The sequence below is a fragment of the Triturus cristatus genome, chromosome 1_2, assembly GCF_964204655.1.
Source record: "Triturus cristatus chromosome 1_2, aTriCri1.1, whole genome shotgun sequence".
NCBI classification, from domain to species: Eukaryota; Metazoa; Chordata; class Amphibia; order Caudata; family Salamandridae; genus Triturus; species Triturus cristatus.
In genome coordinates this window covers 730865550-730887735 of record NC_140580.1, presented here as the reverse complement: position 1 = coordinate 730887735, position 22186 = coordinate 730865550, and the positions used below count along the sequence as shown (strand labels likewise).

The following is a 22186-nucleotide window of genomic DNA, read 5'->3' as shown; positions in this document are numbered from 1 at the left end:
GAGGCCCACGGGATTCAGGTGCAGAGTGGAAATACTCACGCGTAATGCGTAAAAGTCGATAGAATTACTAGCAGTTAGAAATTAACAGTTTTAGGACACTTCTGGTATAGCTAGAAAGTCGAGACTCAGAAACTAGACCCTAGGATAGTCAATACCCTTGTGAGCACCGAAGTACTCAAGTTACCTAGCCCACGGGCTGCGGGTGCATAGGTGTGAACTTGCGTTGGGTTTCGTCGTGGACTTCTATGGATGCCTGAAGGAAAGTTGCTGACAGGCAGTCAGTGAAGAGTGTCCGGTGGATCCCAAGGAGGGGATCAAGAAGGAAGGAACCTGCAAGCAGAAGGGACAGAGTCTAGGTCACCAGCCAGGAGCCGGGAAGGAACCAGGCGATGTTGTGAAGATGCAGGTGAAGAGGTGAAGCTTGTCGCAGCAGCCACGGGTACCAGGAGACGTCGAGGACGACCAGGACCAGGAGGTGAGCTGTCCCACGAAGGCTCGAGCTGTCGGCGGCGTCGAAGTCGAGTCAGGACCCAACAAGCCTTGGCAAGTGGAACCCACGCAGGATGGAGGACTTGCTTCTGGTGCAGACCAGGAAGGTCTGGGGTGCTTCTCTTTCACAGAGGAGCGGGTGCCAGTCTGGAGGAGCCGGACCAGCAAGATGAAAGTAAAGGTTCATCGTCGCAGAGGCTACTAGCCAGCAGGCCAGCAACCGGACAACATGTCGAGCAACTCAGGTGCAGAAGGGCCCCACGCAGAACACGTGAAGTGTGGGGAGCTGGTCTTCTTTGCGGATGGTGCTCGGGAGTGGGGCTTCTCAATTCCCCAAGCACAGCCTCGAGGGAGCCTCGGAAGTCGCGCTAGTCAGTTACTAGCCACTTTTCCCAAGTCGCCCGTCCCACGTCCCTCGTCGCCTCCACGGGTCTCAGCTTCGCTGGAGATGTGGATCTGGTTCAGTGGTGTCTGGAAGTCTCGGCGCTGGTCAGTCTCTGCAGTCGTCCCTCGTAGGATTCAGTCGCAAAGCAAGCAGCGGTCGCTGGATGGTGCCTGGTTGCCCAGGGTGGTCACTCCTTGGCCACAAGGGAGATTTCTTCAGTCTGCTTCCTGAGGTCGAATGTCGAAGGTCCAGAGTTTCTGTTCAAGTTGCAGATTCAGGTTAATCTAATTTAGCAGGGCTCAGCTAGCTACTGATATACTGAGCTAGTGGGCTGGGCTACCTGCAAGGTCCCTCCTATGGGTGGGACCAGGAAGGGGAGTGGCTACACGCCCTTTCCTTTGTCCAGTTTCGCGCTAGAGCTGGGGCTGGAGTGCCCCAGCGCCGGTTTGAACTGGACTATGCATGGGACACCTTGTGTGCCCCAGGCAGTGTCTAGTTTCTTTCATCCCTCCCTGCCCCAATACACTAACTCCTGTCTGGGGTGGTGTTCGCACCTCCCAAGGCAGGAAACCTATTGTCCAAGCCTCCCTCGCTGGAAGGACTCCCAGCAGCATGAGGTCAGACTTGTGTCTGTGGCAGCAGCATCCATTTTGTGATGCTGGGGCTCTGGTTAACTTTAACCGGGTAAGTAGGTTTCAACATGTCTTCTCCCTCTAGAAGGGAGAAATAATATCCTCATGGCCAGAAATGGTATGGGGGTATTATTCCAAAGTGTTAGACACCTTACACAACATGTTTTGATAAAGCCAAACCATAGTTACCATAACCTTTTAAAATTATAAGGTACTTTAAGAGTATATGGTAGTCTATATCATAGAACAGCTATAAGGACATGGTTCTGAAAGCTGCAGACAGGCTCAGCTCATGCTAGAGCACCATCTCACATGTTACCAAGCACTCTGCCTCCAGGATTGTTAAGGCCTGCCATAGGAGTCGCTGATAGGTACACACGTGTCTATATATAAGGTAGGTATAGGAATACTACACCTAAGCAAGGGGTGATTACACAACCTTGCCCCAGCTGAGTGATCAGCCAGTTGTGTCATAATGGAAGGCCAGGCCAGGGGTGGCATAATACATGCTGCAGCCCCTGGTAGGCCTAGGGTACACCTATTCCCTGGGTACCTAAGGTACACTGTACAGGGGCCAATAAGGTGATCCTATCCAATTGGGTTATGCACCTAAAGTACATAGTATTAGTTTAGCTGGGCTGTGGGTCTGATTAGCAGGCCCACAGCCACATCTAAGTCGAAAACCAGTGAAGCAAAAGCAAAAAGTGGGGGTGAACATAGAAAGCAGACCCTACTCTCCTACAGTGCTGACGTCAGTTCTGTACACAAATTTTCCGCGCTAGGATCGCAGAGCCAGGCCAGAGACCGACTACTGGTGCAATAGAACTATGGCCCTAAAAGGGATGACCTGATCCCTAGAGAACAGTTCGCAAAACAGGGAGGATGGGCGGGCGGTAAGGAATCTATCACTAACTAATGTCTCTTACAGATATATCGTTACACAAGTAAGTAACTTGTGCATCTAAAAGAGACATGTTAGTGATAGATTCCTTACCTTAGAATACATACCCAAGCAATACCAACCCCGGTGGTGGGTCTGCGAAGTGAGATTACACCAGGAAGTCATGGAGAACTGAACGCCCAAAGAAGCCGTCTCTCTGGACCTGACTGTCAAGGCAATAGTTCTTAGTGAAAGTATGCAACGAGGCCCAAGTGGCCGCCTGACAGATGTCTTGCAGGGGGACATCCCGTCCCAATGCTGTAGTAGCTGCTGTCACCATGGTAGAATGGGCGCGCAGCCCAACCGGAGGTTCCCTTTTAGCCAGAGAGTAACAGGCTTTAATGCACAAGACAACCCATCGGGAGATGGTTCGCTTGTGCACAGCCCGGCCTTTCTTGGCGCCCACGTAGCCAACAAGGAGCTGGTCATCCACCCGGAACTGTTGTGTGCGGTTGAGATAGAACGAAAGCGCCCGTTTTGGGGCCAGACGGTGGAGCCTCTACTCTTCTTTTGAAGGGTGCGGAGGCGGAAAGAAAGTGGGCAGAGTGACAGTTTGCCCGAGATGAAAGGCAGAGACTACTTTCGGTAGAAAGGAGGGACGCGGTCGAAGCACAACCTTGTCCGGATGAATCGCCAGGAAAGGAGAGTTGCAAGAAAGAGCCTGGAGCTCACTCACCCGTGGAGAGGAAGTGATGGCCACCAGGAAGACAGTTTTCCAAGTTAATAACCGAAAAGGACAGGTATGAAGAGGCTCAAAGGGAGCGCACATCAAGTATGTGAGAACCAGGTTCAAGTCCCATTGAGGCATCACAAAAGGAATAGGAGGGAAAAGGTGAGTAATGCCTTTGAGAAATCTATTGACAACTGGGACTTGTAAAGAGAGGGCTGATCAGGAAGCCTAAGAAAGGCTGAAAGAGCAGAAAGGTAGCCCTTGATAGTGCCCAGAGCAGAGCCCTACTGGGCCAAAAAAAGAAGGAACAATAGGACCTCAGAAACAGGGGCAGCAAGAGGATCAACAGATTTCGCTATGCACCATGACACAAATTTCTTCCACGACAGGCATATACCGTTTTCGTGGAGGGACGCCTGACTGGCAGAATCACATTACAGACTTCGAGAGGCAAGTCAAATGGAATCAGCTGTTGCTGCTCAATCTCAATCTCCGAGGTGGAGGCTGGACAGGTTCGGGTGGAGGACCGTCCCCTGTTGCTGCGACAGGAGATCCTCCCGAAGAAGCAGTTGGATCGGGGGATACAGGCTCATACTGAATAGCTCGGGATACCAAACTCTTCTAACCCAGTCTAGTGCCACAAGAATGACTTGGGCCTGGTCGCGCCTGATCTTCTTCAGCACTCTGGGCACAAGTTGTATAGGCGGAAAGGCTTACACCAGACCGCAACTCTACTCGCCACGAAAAGGGACGCCTAGCGAGTGCCGTCTTGGAAACTCCAACGGGCAGAACTGCTGACATTGTGCGTTCTCTTTGGTGGCGAATAGATCTAACCAAGGTTCTCTCCACTGCTGAAAAAGACCTTGCACCACCTCCGAGCGAAGACGCCATTCGTGATCCTACATGCATCTGCGGCTGAGTTTGTCCGCCCTGGCGTTCAAGGTACCTGCCAAGTGTTGAACCACCAAGGAAATGCCTTGACGTTCGGGCCACGTCTAGAGACGTAGAGCCTCCTGACATAGGGTCCACGACCCCACCCCGCCTTGTTTGTTGCAGTACCACATGGCAGTGGTGTTGTCTGTGAACACCTGCACTACTCTACCCTTGACAGAGGGAAGGAATGCTTTGAGTGCAAGTAAGATCACTCTGAGCTCCAAAAGATTGATATGGAGCTTGGACTCCGCTGGAGACCAGAGGCCTCTGATCTCCGCCTCTCCCATGTGGCCGCCCCATCCCAGGAGGGACGCGTCCGTCACTACTGTGTGCTCCGGTTGGGGAAGGGAAAGGGATCAGCCGCTGACCCAACGCTGGTTCGTGAGCCACCACTGCAGGTCCTGTGCACTGCCCTCGAGATCTGGACGTAGTCGGACAGGTTCCCCCGATGCTGCGTCCACTGGAACTTCAGGTCCCACTGCAGAGCCCGCATATGCCATCTGGCATGATCTATTAGCAGGATGCAGGAGCCCATGAGGCCCAGCACCCTCAGGGTCTTCCTGACCGAAACCCAGGACCACGGCTGAAAGATCGGAATCATAGCTCGAATGTCGCTATTCGGGAGGATAAACCCGAAACTGCGCCGTATCCAGAACCGCTCCGATGAAGAGGAGCTGCTGAGAGGGAATCAGGTGCGATGGAAAACCCCAGCAAATGCAGGAGGTCGGCTGTAGTCTGCATGGCTGGAGGGGTAGACTCGAAGGGGAGGGAGTAGCCCCTTCGGACTATTTGCAGAACCCACCTGTCCGAGGTTATGGAGCGCCAGTGGGGAAGGTGATGGCGAATCCTGCCACCCACTGGCGTCAGGTGGGCCTGAGACACCGGACTATGAAGGTTTAGAGGTGGCGGCAGCAGGGGAGGTGTTGAATTGACCCGCCTGCTGCCCTCGGGACCCACCACGGCGGGTCCCACGTCCGCGGCTGCGCTGAGACTGTGGCTGCGCAGGCGTGCGGGTCTGAAAGAAAGGCGCCTGGGCGCCCCGACCCTGACCTCGAAAGGACCGAAAAGCAGACCTCAAGGGAATACGCTTGGTGGCGAGACCGAAGGACTGGGCCGTAGCCCGAGAGTCCTTAAATCGTTCCCGGGTGCTATCCGCCTTATCACCAAAGAGGCGTGTGCCATCAAAGGGTATGTCCAACAAGGTGTTCTGGACATCCCCAGAGAAGCCAGTAGTTCGGAGCCAAGTATAACGACGGAGCGCCACTGTTGTGGAAAGTGCCCTACTGAGAGAATCGGCCGTGTCAAGCCTACAACAAATAGTAAAGTTTGCAGCATCTCTCCCTTCGGTAATGGCTTGGGAGAGAATTGCCCGTGCCTCCACAGGGCACTGAAGCAGCACCTGGGCCACAGTGTCCCACACACAATGAGAATAGCAGCCTAGCAGGCACGCAGTATTCACCGCCCGGAACCCAGAGCTGGCAGATGTGAAAATCTTTTTCCCAAATTGCCCGGAGGAGCAGAAGGCAACGCACTCGGCGAGGCAGAAGCCTGGACTCTCGGGTGTCGGGTGTTGTGTGAGAAAGCTGGGATAGCCGTGCGATGGCGGCGTGCCACACCCTTGTCTACAGGAACTCCTGTGTTAGGTTTGATCCAGGTGCTCAACAGGATATCAGTAAGCGCTTCATTGAAGGGCAGTAACGGCTCCGCAGAGGAGGCCTGCGGCTGCAGCACCTCAGTCAGGAGATAGGTACAGAAGGGAGCTCGAGGTTAAGAGCCTAAGCCGCCTTATGCAACACCACTTATAAAGTCCCAACCTCCTCCGTGGCCACGGAAGAAGGGGACAGAGTACCAGGGTGTGGAGAGAAATCCAGATCCACATCGCCTTCCCATTCAGGCTCATCCTCGCATTGAGCTGCAAGAGGGTCCTCAGACCCCTCCCGGTCCTCCCCTTCGCCCACCGGTTGTTGAAGAGGCCGGTAAGGACAAGGTGCCCTGGGAAATGGGATAAACTCCCCTCCAAGCAGTGGAATGTGAGGGTAAGATGCCAGTCCCAGTTCGGTGCCGTCCGGCATCTGCAGCGGTGCCACACCCGGCGCCGGATCCAGGGCCGGCGCAGAGGCCGGAGGTGCAGTAGGGTATGGTGCCGGCGTAGCCGAGACCAATGGCGGCGGCACGGGGGCAAACCCTTTCGACGGATCCGTGGGCGTTCCGTAGGGACCCGGGGGGCAAACAAATGGTGCAAGGCCGACATGAAGGCCTTCACCTCGTCCGAAGTCGCGTGCGGTCCCGGAAAGGGTGGGTAGGCCGCAGGAAACAACAGAGGCTCCAACGGAGCCGTGGGGGAGTGACCGCCCGCCCCCTCCACCGCATCCCGCGACCGGTGAGGTGTAGAGGAAGAGCGACGTCGCTTCTTTGACTTTTTATGGCGCCTAGACTTACCTGTCCAGATTCCGATGAGCGGTGCTGATGGCTCCGCGACCGGTCCCTCAAGCTCCCACGGGATCGGGACCTTGATTGGCGCGTAACCGATTGCCCAACAACTTGCGGGAACGCTCCCGCAAAGCTTTCGGCGCCATGGCCCGATAATCGGGGCACGCCTGAGGGTAATGGGCGTGCCCCAAGCAGAAGAGACACACATCATGCGGGTCCGCTACCGACATGTTTCGGCGGTAGGACCTACAGGATTTAAACCCGGGCATCCCTACTGCACCCGGAGTCAAGTACTTGACTAAAAAAGTTGTCAGAAACCAAGTTAAAACTATTATAACTAGGGGTACCATTCTCTCTCGGATCTGCGTTGCTGTGCAGAAAAATAAAGAACTGATGTCAGCGTGCGTGGGCTCGTCTAAGTAGCTCCGATGATGTCATCTCGGCGGAAACGACGCCAGCGACATATGCGGAGCCGTACCCGCCGTCAGCCGCCGCGCAGGGGTACTGCTGACGAAAACTTTCCGGATCCAGTCTGACGCCTGAGGATAGTCTAAGGTAAGGAATCTATTCAAACGTCTCTCTTTCAGATGTGGTAGATTTAAGTCAACCCAGGCGACGGAGGACCGCTGCTCCAGCCAGTTGTCGGAACCCTAGGGAGGCTTGATCCATGGAAATGTCGATCGTTTCTGATGCTACACTTTCCCCCTCCAGGAGAATTTTTCTCGCCTCCTGCTTCTTATCCTCTGGTAAAAACGTAAGGTATGGAGTAATATCTGACCACATTTGGCGGTCATACCTCCCTAGGATTGCCAATGAGTTAGCAGCACGAACAGAAGCACCTGCCATGGTGGTAAACCTCTTCCCTATATTATCGAGCCTCCTACCATCCTTGTCAGGAGGTGCAGTGATCGGTACCGATGGATTTCTTGACCTGCGATGAGCAGCCTGAGAAATGACAGAGTCAGGCAAAGGATGACCGGACAGGCAAGCAGGGGCATCATTCGGGGCCTTATATTTCTTCTCAATCCTGGGAAGAATTGCCGGTACAGAGAGAGGGTTCCTCATGATCTAAACGCCCTCTTCTCAAATATGGTCAATTATGGGAATGTCGCGGACCAATTTCCTGCTCTGATCTTTAAAATCATAGAGAAAGCAGTCGGACTGCTTAACAGGCATACCCAGTAGCCAGAACAGATGAACCTGAAGTATGCAAAATAGATGGAGGAGAAGGCTGTCTTTGGTCAGCCGCAGTTGGGAAACGAGTATGGTAATCTTGCATCATAGCTGCCAAGTCCTGTACCAAAGTCATGGGCATCTGCACCACAGGTTCCTGACGAGGGAATTAAACTTGAGGCCTTTGTACGGTTTGATAAGGCTCATAATACTCTTCTTCCTCATCATCCTCTTTGTATTCGACATGAAGCTTAGAGGGGCTGCGTGCAGGACAGAACCGCCCATCATCCTCTGACTCTTCCAAAAAATGGCTCGGAGGCTAGGGAGAAATGTATGAAGGGTCGTGGTAGTAGCCCCTTGTAGACGGGAGCGTAGACGCTAATTTAGATGACAAAATAGGAGTTACTTGTAGTGAAGTAGGCCTTTTCCGCATGATCGTCGACGAGATGACCATGGAAGGAGACAAAGGGACAGCTGAAGCTGCCATTACCGTTGTTAGTGTCGACGTTGTCGTCGTCGACCCGTCGTCGACGATGATGTCGTCGTCGAAGTGGAGGTCGTCGTCAACAGTGGAAGCGTCAATGAGTGGGACCGTCGTTGATGGTGCCGTCCGCGAGAGGGACGTCGACGGAGGCGAGACTGTGATCGTCGGCGGTATCGTCGACGGTGTCATCGACGGAGGCGATTTAGTCTTCGTCGTTGAAGGTACAGATCTTACAGTTTCTTCCGTTGACGGAGATAGCGTCGACGAACTCTGAGGTGGCTTCGTCGTCGACGGGGTCTTTTTTGACAACGATGAAGATCTGACAGATTCTGACTAAGTGCTGGACTGTTTCAATGCCGTTCTAAGCGGCATTTTTTATGTTTCCACAGTTATTCCCTTCAAAAGAAAAAGAAAGCTTCTCTTTTTTAGAGGCAGAGTGGCCAGCCTTCAGACACCACCTCAGATCAAACCTTCAATTTCTCCAGCCAGATCAATAACCTGCCTTCTCTATCCTTTAAGGTCTTTGAAGAAAAAGTTCTACAACTCCTGCAGTCCTTGACCTTATGAGAAGAATACAAACAGTATATAAACTCCTTGTTGGGATCCTCAAATTGTAATCTCTTTGTAGGAGAGTAGGGTTTGCTTTCTATGTTCACCCCCACTTTTTGCTTTTGCTTTACTGGTTTTCGACTTAGATGTGGCTGTGGGCCTGCTAATCAGACCCACAGCCCTGCTGTTCTCTCTCTAAATTGATACTATGTACTTTAGGTGCATAACCCATTTGGATAGGATCACCTTATTGGCCCCTGTACAGTGTACCTTAGGTACCCAGGGCATAGGTGTATCCTAGGCCTACCAGGGGCTGCAGCATGTATTATGCCACCCCTGGCTTAGCCTTCCATTATGACACAACTGGCTGATCACTCAGCTGGGGCAAGGTCGTGTAATCACTCCTTGCTTAGGTGTAGTATTCCTATACCTATCTTATATATAGACACATGTGTACCTATCAGCCACTCCTGTGGCAGGCCTTAACAATCCTGGAGGCAGAGTGCTTGGTAACATGTGAGATGGTGCTCTAGCATGAGCTGAGCCTGTCTGCAGCTTTCGGAACCATGTCCTTATAGCTGTTCTATGATATAGCCTACCATATACTCTTAAAGTGCCTTATAATCTTAAACGGTTATGGTAACTATGGTTTGGCTTTATCAAAACATGTCGTGTAAGGTGTCTAACACTTTGGAATAATACCCCCATCCCATTTCTGCGGATGAGGATATTATCCCTCCCTTCTAGAGGGAGAAGACATGTTGAAACCTACTTACCCGGTTAAAGTTAACCAGAGCCCCAGCATCACAAAATGGATGCTGCTGCCACGACACAAGTCTGACCTCCTGCTGCTGGGAGTGATCCCGGCAAGGGAGGCTTGGACAATTGGTTTCCTGCCTTGGGAGGTGCGAGCACCACCCAAGACAGGCCTTAGTGTATTGGGGCAGGGAGGGATGAATGAAACGAGACACTGCCTGGGGCACACAAGGTGTCCCATGCATAGTCCAGTTCAAACCGGTGCTGGGGCACACCAGCCCCAGTCCTGGCGTGAAACTGGACAAAGGGAAGGGGGTGTAACCACCCCCCTCCCAGAACCCACCCATAAGGCGTTACCTAGCAGGCAACCCAGCCCCCCAGATTAGTATAAGAGTGGTAGCTGGGCCCCAGGAGTTTAGATTATCCTGAACCTGCAACTTGAACAGAAACTCTGGACCTTCGACATTCGACGAAAGAAGAAGACTGAAGAATCTCCCTTGTGGCCAAGGAGTGGCTACCCTGTGCAAACAGGCACCATCAAGAGACTACCCTTTGCTTTGCTGAAGTTCTAGGAGGGACCGACTGCAGAGCCCGACCAGAGCCTTGACTTCCAGACTTCTCCGACACTGATCCACATCCACAGCCGAGCTGAGATCCTGTGGAGGCGACGAGAGACGTGGGACCGGCTACCTGGGAAAAGTGGCGAGTATCTTCCAGCGCAGCTTCTGAGGTACCCTCAAAGTTGTGCACCGGGGATTGAGAAGCCCCAACCCCAAGCACCATCTGCACCGAAGATCAGCCCCCCACACTCCACGAGTCCTGCGTGGGGCCCTTCTGCATTTTCCTGCTTGCCGCGTCTGTCCGGTTGCTTGCCCGTTGGCTAGCGCCCTTTGTGACGACACACCTTGAAATCTTCACTGCTGGTTTGGCTCCTCCAGACTGGCTCCCGCTTCTTTGCAAAAGAGAAGCACCCCAGACCTTCCTGGTCTGCACCAGAAGCAAGTCCTCCGTTCTTCGTGGGTTCCGCTTGCCCAGGCTTGGTGAGTCCTAGTTCGACTTTGACGCCGCCGACAGCAAGAGCCTTCGTGGGACAGCTTGCCTCCTGGTCCTGGTCGTCCTCGACGTCTCCTGGTACCCGTGGCTGCAGCGACAAGCTTCACCCTTCACCTGCAATCTTCACGACATCGCCTGGTTCCTTCCTGGTTCCACGTGGTCACTGGCTAGTGACCTTGACTCTGTCCCTTCTGCTTGCAGGTACCCTTCCTTCTTGATCCCTGCCTTGGGATCCACCGGACACTCTGCACTGACTGCCTGTCAGCAACTTTCCTTCAGGCATCCGTAGAAGTCCACGACGAAACCCGACGCAAGTTCACACCTATGCACCCGCAGCCCGTGGGCTAGGTAACTTGGGTACTTCGGTGCTCACAAGGGTAGTGACTATCCTAGGGTCTAGTTTCCGAGTCTCGACTTCCTAGTTGCTTCAGAAGTGTCCTAAAACTGCTTATTTCAGAACTGTACTATTTCTATCGATTATACGCATTACGCGTGAGTGTTTCCACTCTGCACCTGAATCAGGTGGGCCTCCCACTTCCTAACTGTTGTTAGTGTAGTGTAGCCCCAGCGATTCCCTAGGCCTAGGCCTATCCTATTGCCGTGACAGTGGTCCTTATACCACTTCTTTAGTATATGGTTTGCGTGGCCCCTAGGGCCTAACTGTATTACTTACCTGTGTGACTTAATGTATGCTTGAATAAGACTGTGTTGTACTTACCTCGAATCTCATAAAGAGTGCTGAGGGTTTGACTAGAATAAATACACTTTATTTTATATATATATCTGTTGTGGTGTCCTTTCATTTGGTATTCAAGGGATTATATATGGTATCACAGCTGGCTTCACATGCCATTCAGAGTTTAGCCTAAGACTGCTCTTGTCCATGCTACCACTAGGATAGCTGGTCTATAAGGTTGACTTTACAACCAATCACTGTAGGAGAGTAGGGTCTGCAATCCTATGATCACCCAGATTTTTTGCTTTTGCTTCATTGGTTTACGACTTTCTCCGGCTGTGGGCCTGCCAATCAGACCCACAGCCTAGCTGTTCTCTCTCGAAATTAACACACATGTACGTTAGGTGCATCCACTAATTGGAACTGGGCCACCTTGTCAGTCCCTGTCTCAGCATACCACAGGTATCCAGGGCATCGGTGTACCCAGGGCCTACCAGGGGCTGAAGCATGTATTATGCCACCCCTGGAATGGCCGCCCAAATCTGACACAACTGGCTGCACGACAGCTGGGGCCACGTGGTGTAATCACCCGTTGCTGTAGGTGTAGTATTCCTACACCTAAACCCTAAAATGGACACATGGATTCCTATCAGTCACTCCTATAGCAGGCCTTATCAATCCTGAAGGCAGAGTGCAGGGAATCATGTGGGACGGTGCTCTGGTGCGAGCTGAGCCCGTTGACGGCTTGCGGAACCAAGCCCTAATAGCCGTTCCATGGTGACGCGGGCCAACTACTTTTAATGCATTATAATCCTTGCGGTTATTTGCTAACTTTGGCATCGCCTCACCTATACATGTCGAGTAAGGTGTCATACGAATGGGAATACGAACCCCTCGCCAGTCCTGGTGACGGGGTTAGCATTCCCCCCTTTTAGAGGGACACGACATGGAAGTAACCTTGAACCCCGGTTAAAGTTGACTCAAGCCTCAGCATCACAAAATGGATGCTGCCACCAGACACAAGTCTGACCTCCTGCTGCTGGGGGACCTTCCAGCAAGGGGAGCTTGGACAAAGGGTTTCCTGTCGAGGGCGGTGTTAGCACCGTCCCAGACAGGGTTTGTGTATCCCAGGTAGGCAGGGCTGAAAGGAAGGTGACTGCAAGTGGCACCCCGGTGCTCACTGTGCATAGCCCGGCTCAAACCAGTTTCGGGGGCACACCAGCCCCTGAGCTGGCGCGAAGCCGGACAAAGGATAGGGGTGTAACCACCCCCCCTCCTGGCTCCACCCATAGGTAGAACCTAGTCACGGGCCAGCCCCTTTTCTTAGAATAAAGGTAGGAGCGAGTCCCCTTCCCAAACTGGATAATCAGATAATCGGATAACTCCGAATCACGAACTACTTTCCACGAAAGGAACTCTTGACGATTTCTGAAGACTCTCCCTTGTGGCTAAGGAGTAGCCACCCTGCACCAGCAGGCACCATCTAAGCGCTTGCGGTTTGCTGTAAGTCTCTCCTACGGATCAAGACTGCCCAGCTCGACGAGACCCGAGTTCCCTGCCATCTCTGACCTTTTACCTCCCTCATCAGCTCAGCTGAGAGTCGTAGGTGTGACGAGACCTGCGGGACCGGCTATCTTCAGAACCTGCACGACGCTTATCTAGCACGCCCACCGAGGGACCCTCGAGTGAGTGCACCTAGGGTTTGAGAAGCCCTAACCCTGAGCAGCTCCAGCATCGAAGTCTGCCTCCCCAGCATCCCCGAGATCTGCGTGGGGGCCCTTCCGCTCCTTGTTGTTCACCGCGTTGTTCGACCACTTGCCGACCGGCTTGTGGCCCTCTTCACGACGCACCACGATTGTTTCATCACTAGTCTGGTTGCTCCAGACTGGCTCTTGCTCCCCTTCAACAGAGGAGTACCACGGACCCTCCTGGTCCACTCCCGACGCCATCTTGACTCCCCCGCTTGGGTGGCCACTGCCAAGATCCGCTGCCCCTTCCTGGGCCCAGCATCATCGACAGCAGACACCTTCGTGGGACAGCTCGCCCTCCATCCTGGTCGCCGCCGCGCCTCCTGGTCCGAGGAACAGCCGAGTCCGACGTCACCCACTCACCTGGTCGAGGTGACTTCAGCCGGTACCCTCCTGGTACCCACACGATCGCTGGCTAGCGGTTGAGAACTGAGTCCCCTCTGCTTTCAGGTTTTCCTTCACCACCGATCCAGGCTTGGATCGCTCTGAACATCGTCACTGGTCGCCTGCCAGCAACTTCTTCTTTCAGGCTCCTGAGACTACACGAGGACTCCCGACATCTTGACGAACTTCACGCAGCCGCAGCCTCCGGGCTAGGTAACTCGAGCATCTCGGTGCTCCATCGCAGGTTCGCTCTACAAGTGTCCAGTTCCTTGTTCGTTTAGTCCCACTGATCGGATCACTCCGGAATCAGTATCTCCAGACTCTAACCATTCGCATTTCACTGTTAGTGTAGATGGTTTCTCGTGCCCCTCGGGCATTTGTGTAAATTGTGCAACTGAAGTATTTTCCTAAGAGTTTTGTAGTGTGCTTAGCTCCCTGACTCATAAAGAGCCAGGGTAGTCTTGTTATAAATAAATATCCTTTTATTTTCATAACAACTTGTGTGGTGTCCTTTCACTTGGTGTTCAAGGGGTATATGTGATGGTAAACAGCTGGCTTAACACGCCCTCTAGAGTTTAGCCTAAGACTGCTCGTATCCACGCTACTAGGATAGCTGGTCAAAAAGGTTGACTTACAACCAATCATCAATAAGGGTCGTTTGGAATGATACACAGTGATCACTAGAATAGTGAGCACTACATATCAGGCCAACTTCTCACAATCACCATAAGGGTTGTTTGGACTGATATAAGGTGTACACTAGAACTAGTGACATCATACATCAGGCCAACTTCTCACACTCTTTTTCCCACAGGAACCACAAGGCAAGAATAATCCTTTCTTTGAAGATTCAGACATCCTGTACTCACAGTATTCAGCAAACTTTGAGAAAAACTAAGCAGAGCTCAGGGAGACTCCCTGACACACGACGTGCGGTAGAAAATCTGAAGGACTTGCCTCTCTGTGGAGTGTTCTAGAGGGTGCTGGAGCTGATTGGCTGTGTTCCAAATTTGGTTCTTTTTTACAAAAGGATAAGGATAGGCTAGTGTAGTGAATTTATTGTCCATTATAGCCTATTGTATGATATTGTATTACTATTATGTATATATTTTATTTGTACCCTGAGACTCTCACCTCGACTGTGGGGATGATTTGATATGAAAGATACCCCAATACTGGATAAGTACACTTACCTCTAAAATGACTCCTGCGACTTCTAGATCATGAATGGGACTGGGGCCGAACTTTCGACTTAGACCAGTCTTGTCACTGAATCTTCCTGTGCTTGGCGATGTAGAACTTTACCTTGTGATCTTATCTTGATTAGCCTTCAGGTTCATCGACGCGCAGTCTCTGCCGGCCATAAAGTTGTAATGCGACCCCAGGCACCACAGGTAAATCTAATGAGGATTTGTTACAGATCTTTATTTGAGACAGTCCTTACAGGGCCTAAAAGAACAAGTTACTTACCTTCGGTAACGATGTATCTGTAAGAAACATTAGTTAGTTAGATTCCTCACCTTAGAATATCCCCAGGCGTCAGGCTGGATCCGGAAAGATTTTTGTAGCAATACCCCTTGCGCGTTGCTATGCGTCGTCTGCGGCTTCGCGTCCGTCGTCGGCGTCGTACTTAGACGCCGCCCTCGCACGCTGACGTCAGTTCTTATACATAGCTTTCCGCGCCAGGGACGCTGAGCCATGCAAGAGACCGACACTGGTGCAAAAAAATCTAGGCCCCTGAAAGGGAGAACCTTAACCCTAGATGTCGGTTCGCAGAACGGGGAGGCTGGGTGGGTCGGTGAGGAATCTAACTAACTAATGTTTCTTCCAGATACATCGTTAGCGAAGGTAAGTAACTTGTGCATCTGAAAGAAACACGTTAGTTAGATTCCTCACCTTAGAATAGATACCCCAGCAATACCAACCCCGGAGGTGGGCCTGCGAACCAAGATCACACCAGAAAGTCCTGGAGAACAGAACGGCCAAAGTGGCCGTCTCTCCGGACTTGGCTGTCCAGGCAATAGTGCTTGGCGAACGTGTGCAATGAAGCAAACGTCGCCGCCTGACAGATGTCCTGCAAGGGGACTCCCCGTCGCAGGGCAGTTTTCGCCGCTGTGGCCCGGGTGGAATGGGCTCGCAGCCCAACAGGAGGGACCTTTTTCGGCAAGGAATAGCAGAGTTTAATACACAACACGACCCATCGCGAGATGGTGCGCTTGTGCACAGCTTTACCCTTCTTCGCACCTACATATCCAACAAAAAGTTGGTCGTCCACCCGGAACTCTTTTGTGCGGTCCAAATAAAATGACAGCGCACGTTTTGGGTCCAGACGGTGGAGCCTCTCTTCATCTTTTGAAGGAGGCGGAGGCGGAAAGAAGGTGGGCAGCGTGACAGATTGCCCGATGTGAAAGGGAGTCACGACTTTAGGAAGAAAAGAAGGACGTGTCCGGAGGACAACCTTATCCGGATGAACCGAAAGGAAGGGAGGCTTAGCTGACAGAGCCTGGAGCTCACTCACCCGCCTAGCGGAGGTGATAGCCACCAGGAAGGCAGTTTTCAGAGTCAGTAGACGAATGGGACAGTTGTGAAGGGGCTCAAAGGGAGCGCACATCAGAAAAGTGAGAACAAGGTTCAAGTCCCACTGAGGCATTACGAATGGAACAGGAGGGAACATATGAGTAATGCCCTTGAGAAAACGTGAGACAACAGGGGACTTGAAAAGAGAAGGCTGATCAGGAAGCCTTAAGAAAGAAGAGATTGCAGCAAGATAACCCTTCAAGGTGCCCAGAGCAGAGCCCTGCTGGGCCAAAGAAAGAAGAAAGAGAAGAACCTCAGAAAGAGGGGCAGAAAGGGGATCCACAGCCTTTGCTGTGCACCATGCCACAAATTTGTTCCACCGGCAGGCGTATACCGTCTTTGTGGAGGGACGCCTGGCTGCCAGAATGACATCACAGACTTCAGGAGGCAAGTCAAATGGCATCAACTGTCGCCGTTCAATCTCCACGCATGGAGGTGGAGGCTGGACAGGCTCGGGTGGAGGACCGTCCCCTGCTGCTGCGACAGAAGGTCCTCCTGAAGAGGCAGTCGTATCGGGGGATCGATGGACATACTGAGTAGCTCGGGATACCAGTACCTTCGTGCCCAATCCGGAGCCACCAAGATGACTTGGGCTCGGTCGCGCCTGATCTTCTTCAGCACTCTGGGCAGAAGTGGTATAGGCGGAAAGGCGTACAACAGACCGCAACTCCACTCGCGACGAAAAGCATCTCAGAGCGTCTCAGAGCGAGTGCCGCCTTGGAAATTCCAACGCGCAGAACTGCTGACATTGCGCCTTCTCTTCGGTGGCGAATAGATCTAACCAAGGCTCTCCCCACTGCAGAAAGAGACCTTGCGCCACGTCCGAGTTCAGACGCCATTCGTGATCCATCATGCACCGGCGGCTGAGTTCGTCTGCTCTGGCGTTCAGAGAGCCCGCCAGATGTTGAACCACCAGAGCCTCCTGACAAAGGGTCCACGATCCCACCCCGCCCTGTTTGTTGCAATACCACATGGCGGTGGTGTTCTCCGTGAACACCTGCACAACACTTCCCCGGACAGGAAGGAAGGCTTTCAGTGCAAGCCGGATCGCTCTCAGCTCCAAAAGGTTGATATGGAGTTGAGCCTCCGCCGGAGACCAGAGTCCTCTGATCTCCGCCTCTCCCATATGGCCCCCCCATCCCAGGAGGGAGGCATCCGTCACTACGACATGCTCCAGTTGGGGTAGGGAGAGGGATCTGCCACTGACCCAATCACGATTCGTGAGCCACCACTGCAGCTGGTTCGCAGTGCCCTCCGAGATCAAGACATGGTCGGACAGGTTGCCTCCATGCTGGGCCCACTGAAACTTCAGGTCCCACTGCAGAGCCCGCATCCGCCACCTGGCGTGAGGTACCAACAGGATGCAGGAGGCCATCAGCCCCAGAAGCCGCAGCACCAACCTGACCGAAACCCAGGACAGAGGCCGGAAGATGGAAATCAGGGCCTGAATGTCCCGGACCCGCTGTTCCGGCGGATAGACCCGGAACTGAGCCGAATCGAGAACCGCTCCAATGAAAAGGAGCTTCTGGGAGGGACTCAGGTGCGACTTCGGCACATTGATGGAGAACCCCAGCGAGTGCAGGAGGTCGGCCGTAGTCTGGAGGTGGGAGACGACTTGCTGGGGCGAGCCTGCCTTCAACAGCCAGTCGTCGAGATAGGGGAAGACTGGAACCCCTGATCGGCGCAGATGAGCTGTGACCACCGCCATCACTTACGTGAACACCCGAGGGGCACTGGTGAGGCCGAAGGGGAGCACGGTGAACTGAAAGTGCTCCTGACCCACCGTGAACCGCAGGTAACGCCGGTGGGCCGGCAGGACGGAGATGTGGAAATAAGCGTCCTGCAAGTCCAACGCTACCATCCAGTCTCCAGGGTCTAGGGCAGCCAGAACCTGAGCTAAAGTGAGCATCTTGAACCGGTCCTTCCGAAGGAAGGCGTTGACGCTCCTGAGGTCCAAGATCGGGCGTAGGCCCCCTTTGCCCTTCTTGGGAACCAGAAAGTAGTGGGAATAACAACCACGACCTACTTTTGGACCAGGAACGCGCTCGACGGCCTCTTTGGCCAAGAGGGCCGAAACTTCCTCTCGTAGAAGATGCAAATGATCCCCCGACATACGGTGGTTCAGCGGTGGCATGGCTGGAGGAGTCGTCTCGAAGGGGAGGGAGTAGCCCCTTCGGACGATTTGCAGCACCCACCTGTCCGACGTGATGGAGTGCCAGTGGAGTGATGGCGAACCCTGCAGCCCACTGGCGTTGAATGGGCCTGAAAGCTCGGACTAGGAAGGCTTTGAGGAGGATGCTGCCGGGGTGGATGTGGACTGACCGGCACGTTGACCCCCAGTACCGCCTCGGCGGAATCCACGTCCGCGTGCAGGTTGGTTCTGCGGCCGGTGGCTGGGCGGACGTGAGGAGGCGCCCCTTCCTTGGCCACGAAAGGGACAAAAGGCGGAAGTTTGCGGCCGAGGGGCCGAAAGACCCAAGGACTTGGCCGTGGCCCGGGAGTCCTTGAACCGAGCCAGCGCACTGTCCGCCTTCTCACCAAAAAGGCGAGTGCCATCAAAGGGCATGTCCATGAGGGAACTCTGGACATCCCCCGAAAATGACGTGGACCTCAGTTAGGCGTGACGCCGAAGCGCCACCGTGGTGGAAATCGCCCGACCCAGCGAGTCCGTGGTGTCAAGTCCACACCGTATGGCGTGCCGTGCTGCATCTCGACCGTCCGCAAGTGCTTGAGCGAGTCGTGTGCGGGCCTCCACCGGACACAAGGGCAGCACGTCCTCCACCGTATCCCACAGAGAGTGGGAATAACGGTCCAAAAGGCAAGCGGTATTTAAAGACCGCAGCCCCAAACTCCGGGACGAGAACAGTTTCTTGCCAAACTGTTCAAACCTCTTGGATTCCCAATCCGGAGGAGCGGACGGGAAGGAGGATTGGGAGGTTGAAGCCTGGATAACCAGACTCTCGGGGTTGGGGTGTTGGGAGAGGAAACTGGGGTCGCCCGGAGCAGGGCGGTGGCGCCGGGCAACGTTCCAGTCCACAGGAGGGACTGTGGAGGGCTTGGACCAAGTGCCCTGCAGAACGTCAATGAGGGCCTCATTAAACTGCAGCAGAGGCTCAGTGGAGCTTGCTGTCGGTTGAAGGACCTCTGTGAGGAGGTTAGTCCTCACGGCCACAGCAGGCAACTCCAGCCCTAGGGCTTCGGCCGCCTTGCGCAGCACCACTGAAAAGGCTGCACCCTCCTCCAAGGCCACAGTCGGAGGAGAGATGAAACCAGCGTCCGGGGAGGTATCCAGACCGCTGGCATCCCCCAATTCCTCTGCCCAGTCCTGAGAAAGTTGGGCCTGAGCGGCCATAGGGTCTTCAGACCCCTCTCAATCGCCCTCGTCATCCGATTCCCGATAAACAGGAGGAATGATCGGAGCCGGGCAGTAGTTGAAGCGTTCACCAATCGGCGTCGGGCCCGGACCGGGCTAAACTGGGGAACGACGTCATCCGGGGACGGCGCCGGGGGTGGAACCGGTGTCGGCGTCGGAGGCGTCGTGAGGTCGACCGGCGCCGACCGAGATCCAGGCCTGGATCCCTCGGGGACCTGCAGCGTCAGGGCCGGAGCCTTCGACGGCGCTGGGGCCAGAGCCGCCGGCACGCAAGGTCGCCCAGTCGAACCTGCGGGGCCCGAAGGCGCGCCTACAGGCGACGACGGCGGAGCCAGGCCCCTCATGGCCGAGAGGAAGGCACTGACCTCTGTCGGAGTCGCGTCAGTCCCAGGGACCGGCGGGTATGGGGACGGACGCGGCTCCTGTGGCTCCGACGGAGCCGCGGGGGTGGGACCACCCTGACCCTCAGCCGAGTCGCGCGACCGGCGAGGGGAGTCCGAAGAGCGATGTCGTCTCTTGGACTTCTTGGAGTGCTTCGACTTACCCGAAGACCCAGACGAGCGATGACGATGGCTGCGGCTCCGCGATCGGTCCTTGGACCTCCTCCTGGACCGGGACCGAGAGCGGCGCGGAGTCGAGTGCTGAAGCTCGAGAAGCTTATGGGACCGCTCTCGCCTAGCTTTCGACCTCAAGGCCTGGCAATCGAGGCACGACTCCGCGTCATGGTCGGCCCCCAGGCAATAAAGGCACCGGCGATGGTGATCCGTCACCGACATCAGGCGATGACAGGCGTCACAGGCTTTGAAACCAGGCATCCTACTGGCACCAGAGTCGAGTCGATAGACCAAAAAAGTCAAAAAAGTTAATCAAAAAATGACTAGGGGTAAGCGCTTACTGTCGCGGAAAAAAGAAGAACTGACGTCAGCGAGCGAGGGCGGCGTCTAAGTACTCCGACGATGTCATTCCGGCGCACGACGCCGACGACGGACGCGGAGCCGCAGACGACGCCTAGCGACGCGCAAGGGGTATTGCTACAAAAATCTTTCTGGATCCAGCCTGACGCCTGGGGATATTCTAAGGTGAGGAATCTAACTAACGTGTTTCTTTCAGATACTGTTGTTTTGAGAGGTGACATTTACCTTGCAAACTGAAAATCAAAACTGTAATCCAGGTAAGGGTCTCAAAGAGTAAAAGAAAGCTCTGGGTCTGCATTTGGTGACACGGAAAGAAAGGAACTGCTCTTAGCTTGCTGAAGTGGTGCCTACATAGGCTCTGCATGTAATTTACGGATTGGCGTCAGGACGGAACGGAATTGCATCACTGTAGAGCCAAATGATGCCACCTCCCAGCACAGAGGTAATGCTGAAAGGTTTCCGAATCCAGTTTGGCACCTGGGGAACATTCAAAATGTGAGGAATCTGCTGCTAGAAGGCTCTATCAGAAATAGATTTATATACAGATGTAAATGTGGATTCTATGTCTCTTTATTCCTTCATCCTAATTTGATGTAATTACTGTTGCTAATAATTTAATAAAACCCAAAAAGCAAATAACACTTCTGATACGCAATGGCAAGAATCTGTGGAATCACAGATTGAGGCACCTGCAGATATGTTCAGTTTACGAGGGTAAGGGATTTCTCCATTCTTGAATAATTGTCAGCCAGAATCTCAAGTTCTCTGGCCGACAACTCTCTTTTGTTCTTTGGACGGTTTGTCAAGTTATGTACATTCAGAAAGGTATGCCTTTTACGTACACTTTAATAGTTAGCTCAGAATTTCTTAAACTGCCAACCCCAAATGAATGCTTTCTGGAATCTGACCGACTATCTTCTAAGCTAAAGCTTATGGCCAGTACTAGTTCTAAGGAATATCAAGACTTGACGCTCAGGAAAAATACACATTACAAACATCCTTTTATCTTGCATTATTGTATACATTTTTTTAGTAAAGACTGATTACATTACCTTGTATAAATCGGTGAGTGCATTCTTACTGGGAAATTTCATAGCATTTATCTGAACAGCAGGCCCAACCTCTGCTGGCTCATCTTCAGTGCTCCTTGGACTGACATAAAGCAGCACTGACTGAGTGGACCCAAGAAGTTGATTATCCACCTAAATAGCAAAGTGATAATAAAAGGAATAACATTTCATATAAATAATATATTTCATAATTATAAACAACAATTAGATGGTAGTACTAAGTATTGTTCAATTTACTGCAGTATACTGGAAAAGTAATGTAAAAAGAAATCACATTTTTATTTCTGTGTGTAAAATCAGTATATAGCCAATGTCACTTCATTACTCTTAGTCTGCCAAATCTTTCCCATTATCAGCTACATGAATGCTCATGCACCTAGTGAAGGGATTGAAAACTGCTTAAAAACCTAATTCCGAAATTAGCAGGTACCAATTGCACACCGCATCTCAACCATCAGGTCTTTAGCAATCATAAGTGAAGAGGTGCAGGGCAACTGGGACGCAGGGGCATGCATGCCAACGCACTCCAATTATGTTGGTCTTTCACTACATAACCGAGAAGCACGGTGGCCTTTATATCCTGCTTGTATTTAGAGCCTTGAAACTCTAGCCTAAAATGGTCTTGACCCTAATTCATACTCAGTTACTTAATTTTCGTAACACTCCGTCTGGGGGATAGTGTATCTAACTACAGATTTCACACCTTTAGAATATTACCCAGGTGTCAGACTGGACATTTTCACAGCAATATTCCAATACACCAGCAAGTGGCATAGTGTGCCTCCCCGTAGGCCTTGTTCTGCCCCAGAAATGACAGAACAGAGCAAACAAGCACCACTCCTGCTTGCCCATGTCAGTTTCTTGACAGAGTTTTCCCAATGCCGTGGTTACTGAACAAAAAACATCTGCCAGTACTAGCATACAGATCTCTAATGTAGGACCTTTTTAGA

At 53.0% G+C, this 22186-nt stretch overlaps 1 protein-coding gene across 2 annotated transcripts in view; it reads right to left on the bottom strand.

Annotated features, from left to right (window-relative positions):
• The window catches only part of VPS13D (vacuolar protein sorting 13 homolog D), a 2738381-nt gene that overhangs the window by 571831 nt on the left and 2144364 nt on the right, over positions 1–22186 (bottom strand). For both annotated transcript variants that reach the window (XM_085608633.1, XM_085608634.1), the window contains exon 61: positions 21219–21368. In XM_085608633.1, coding sequence (XP_085464759.1) covers positions 21219–21368 — 150 coding nt within the window. The remainder of the gene's footprint in view (positions 1–21218; positions 21369–22186) is intronic.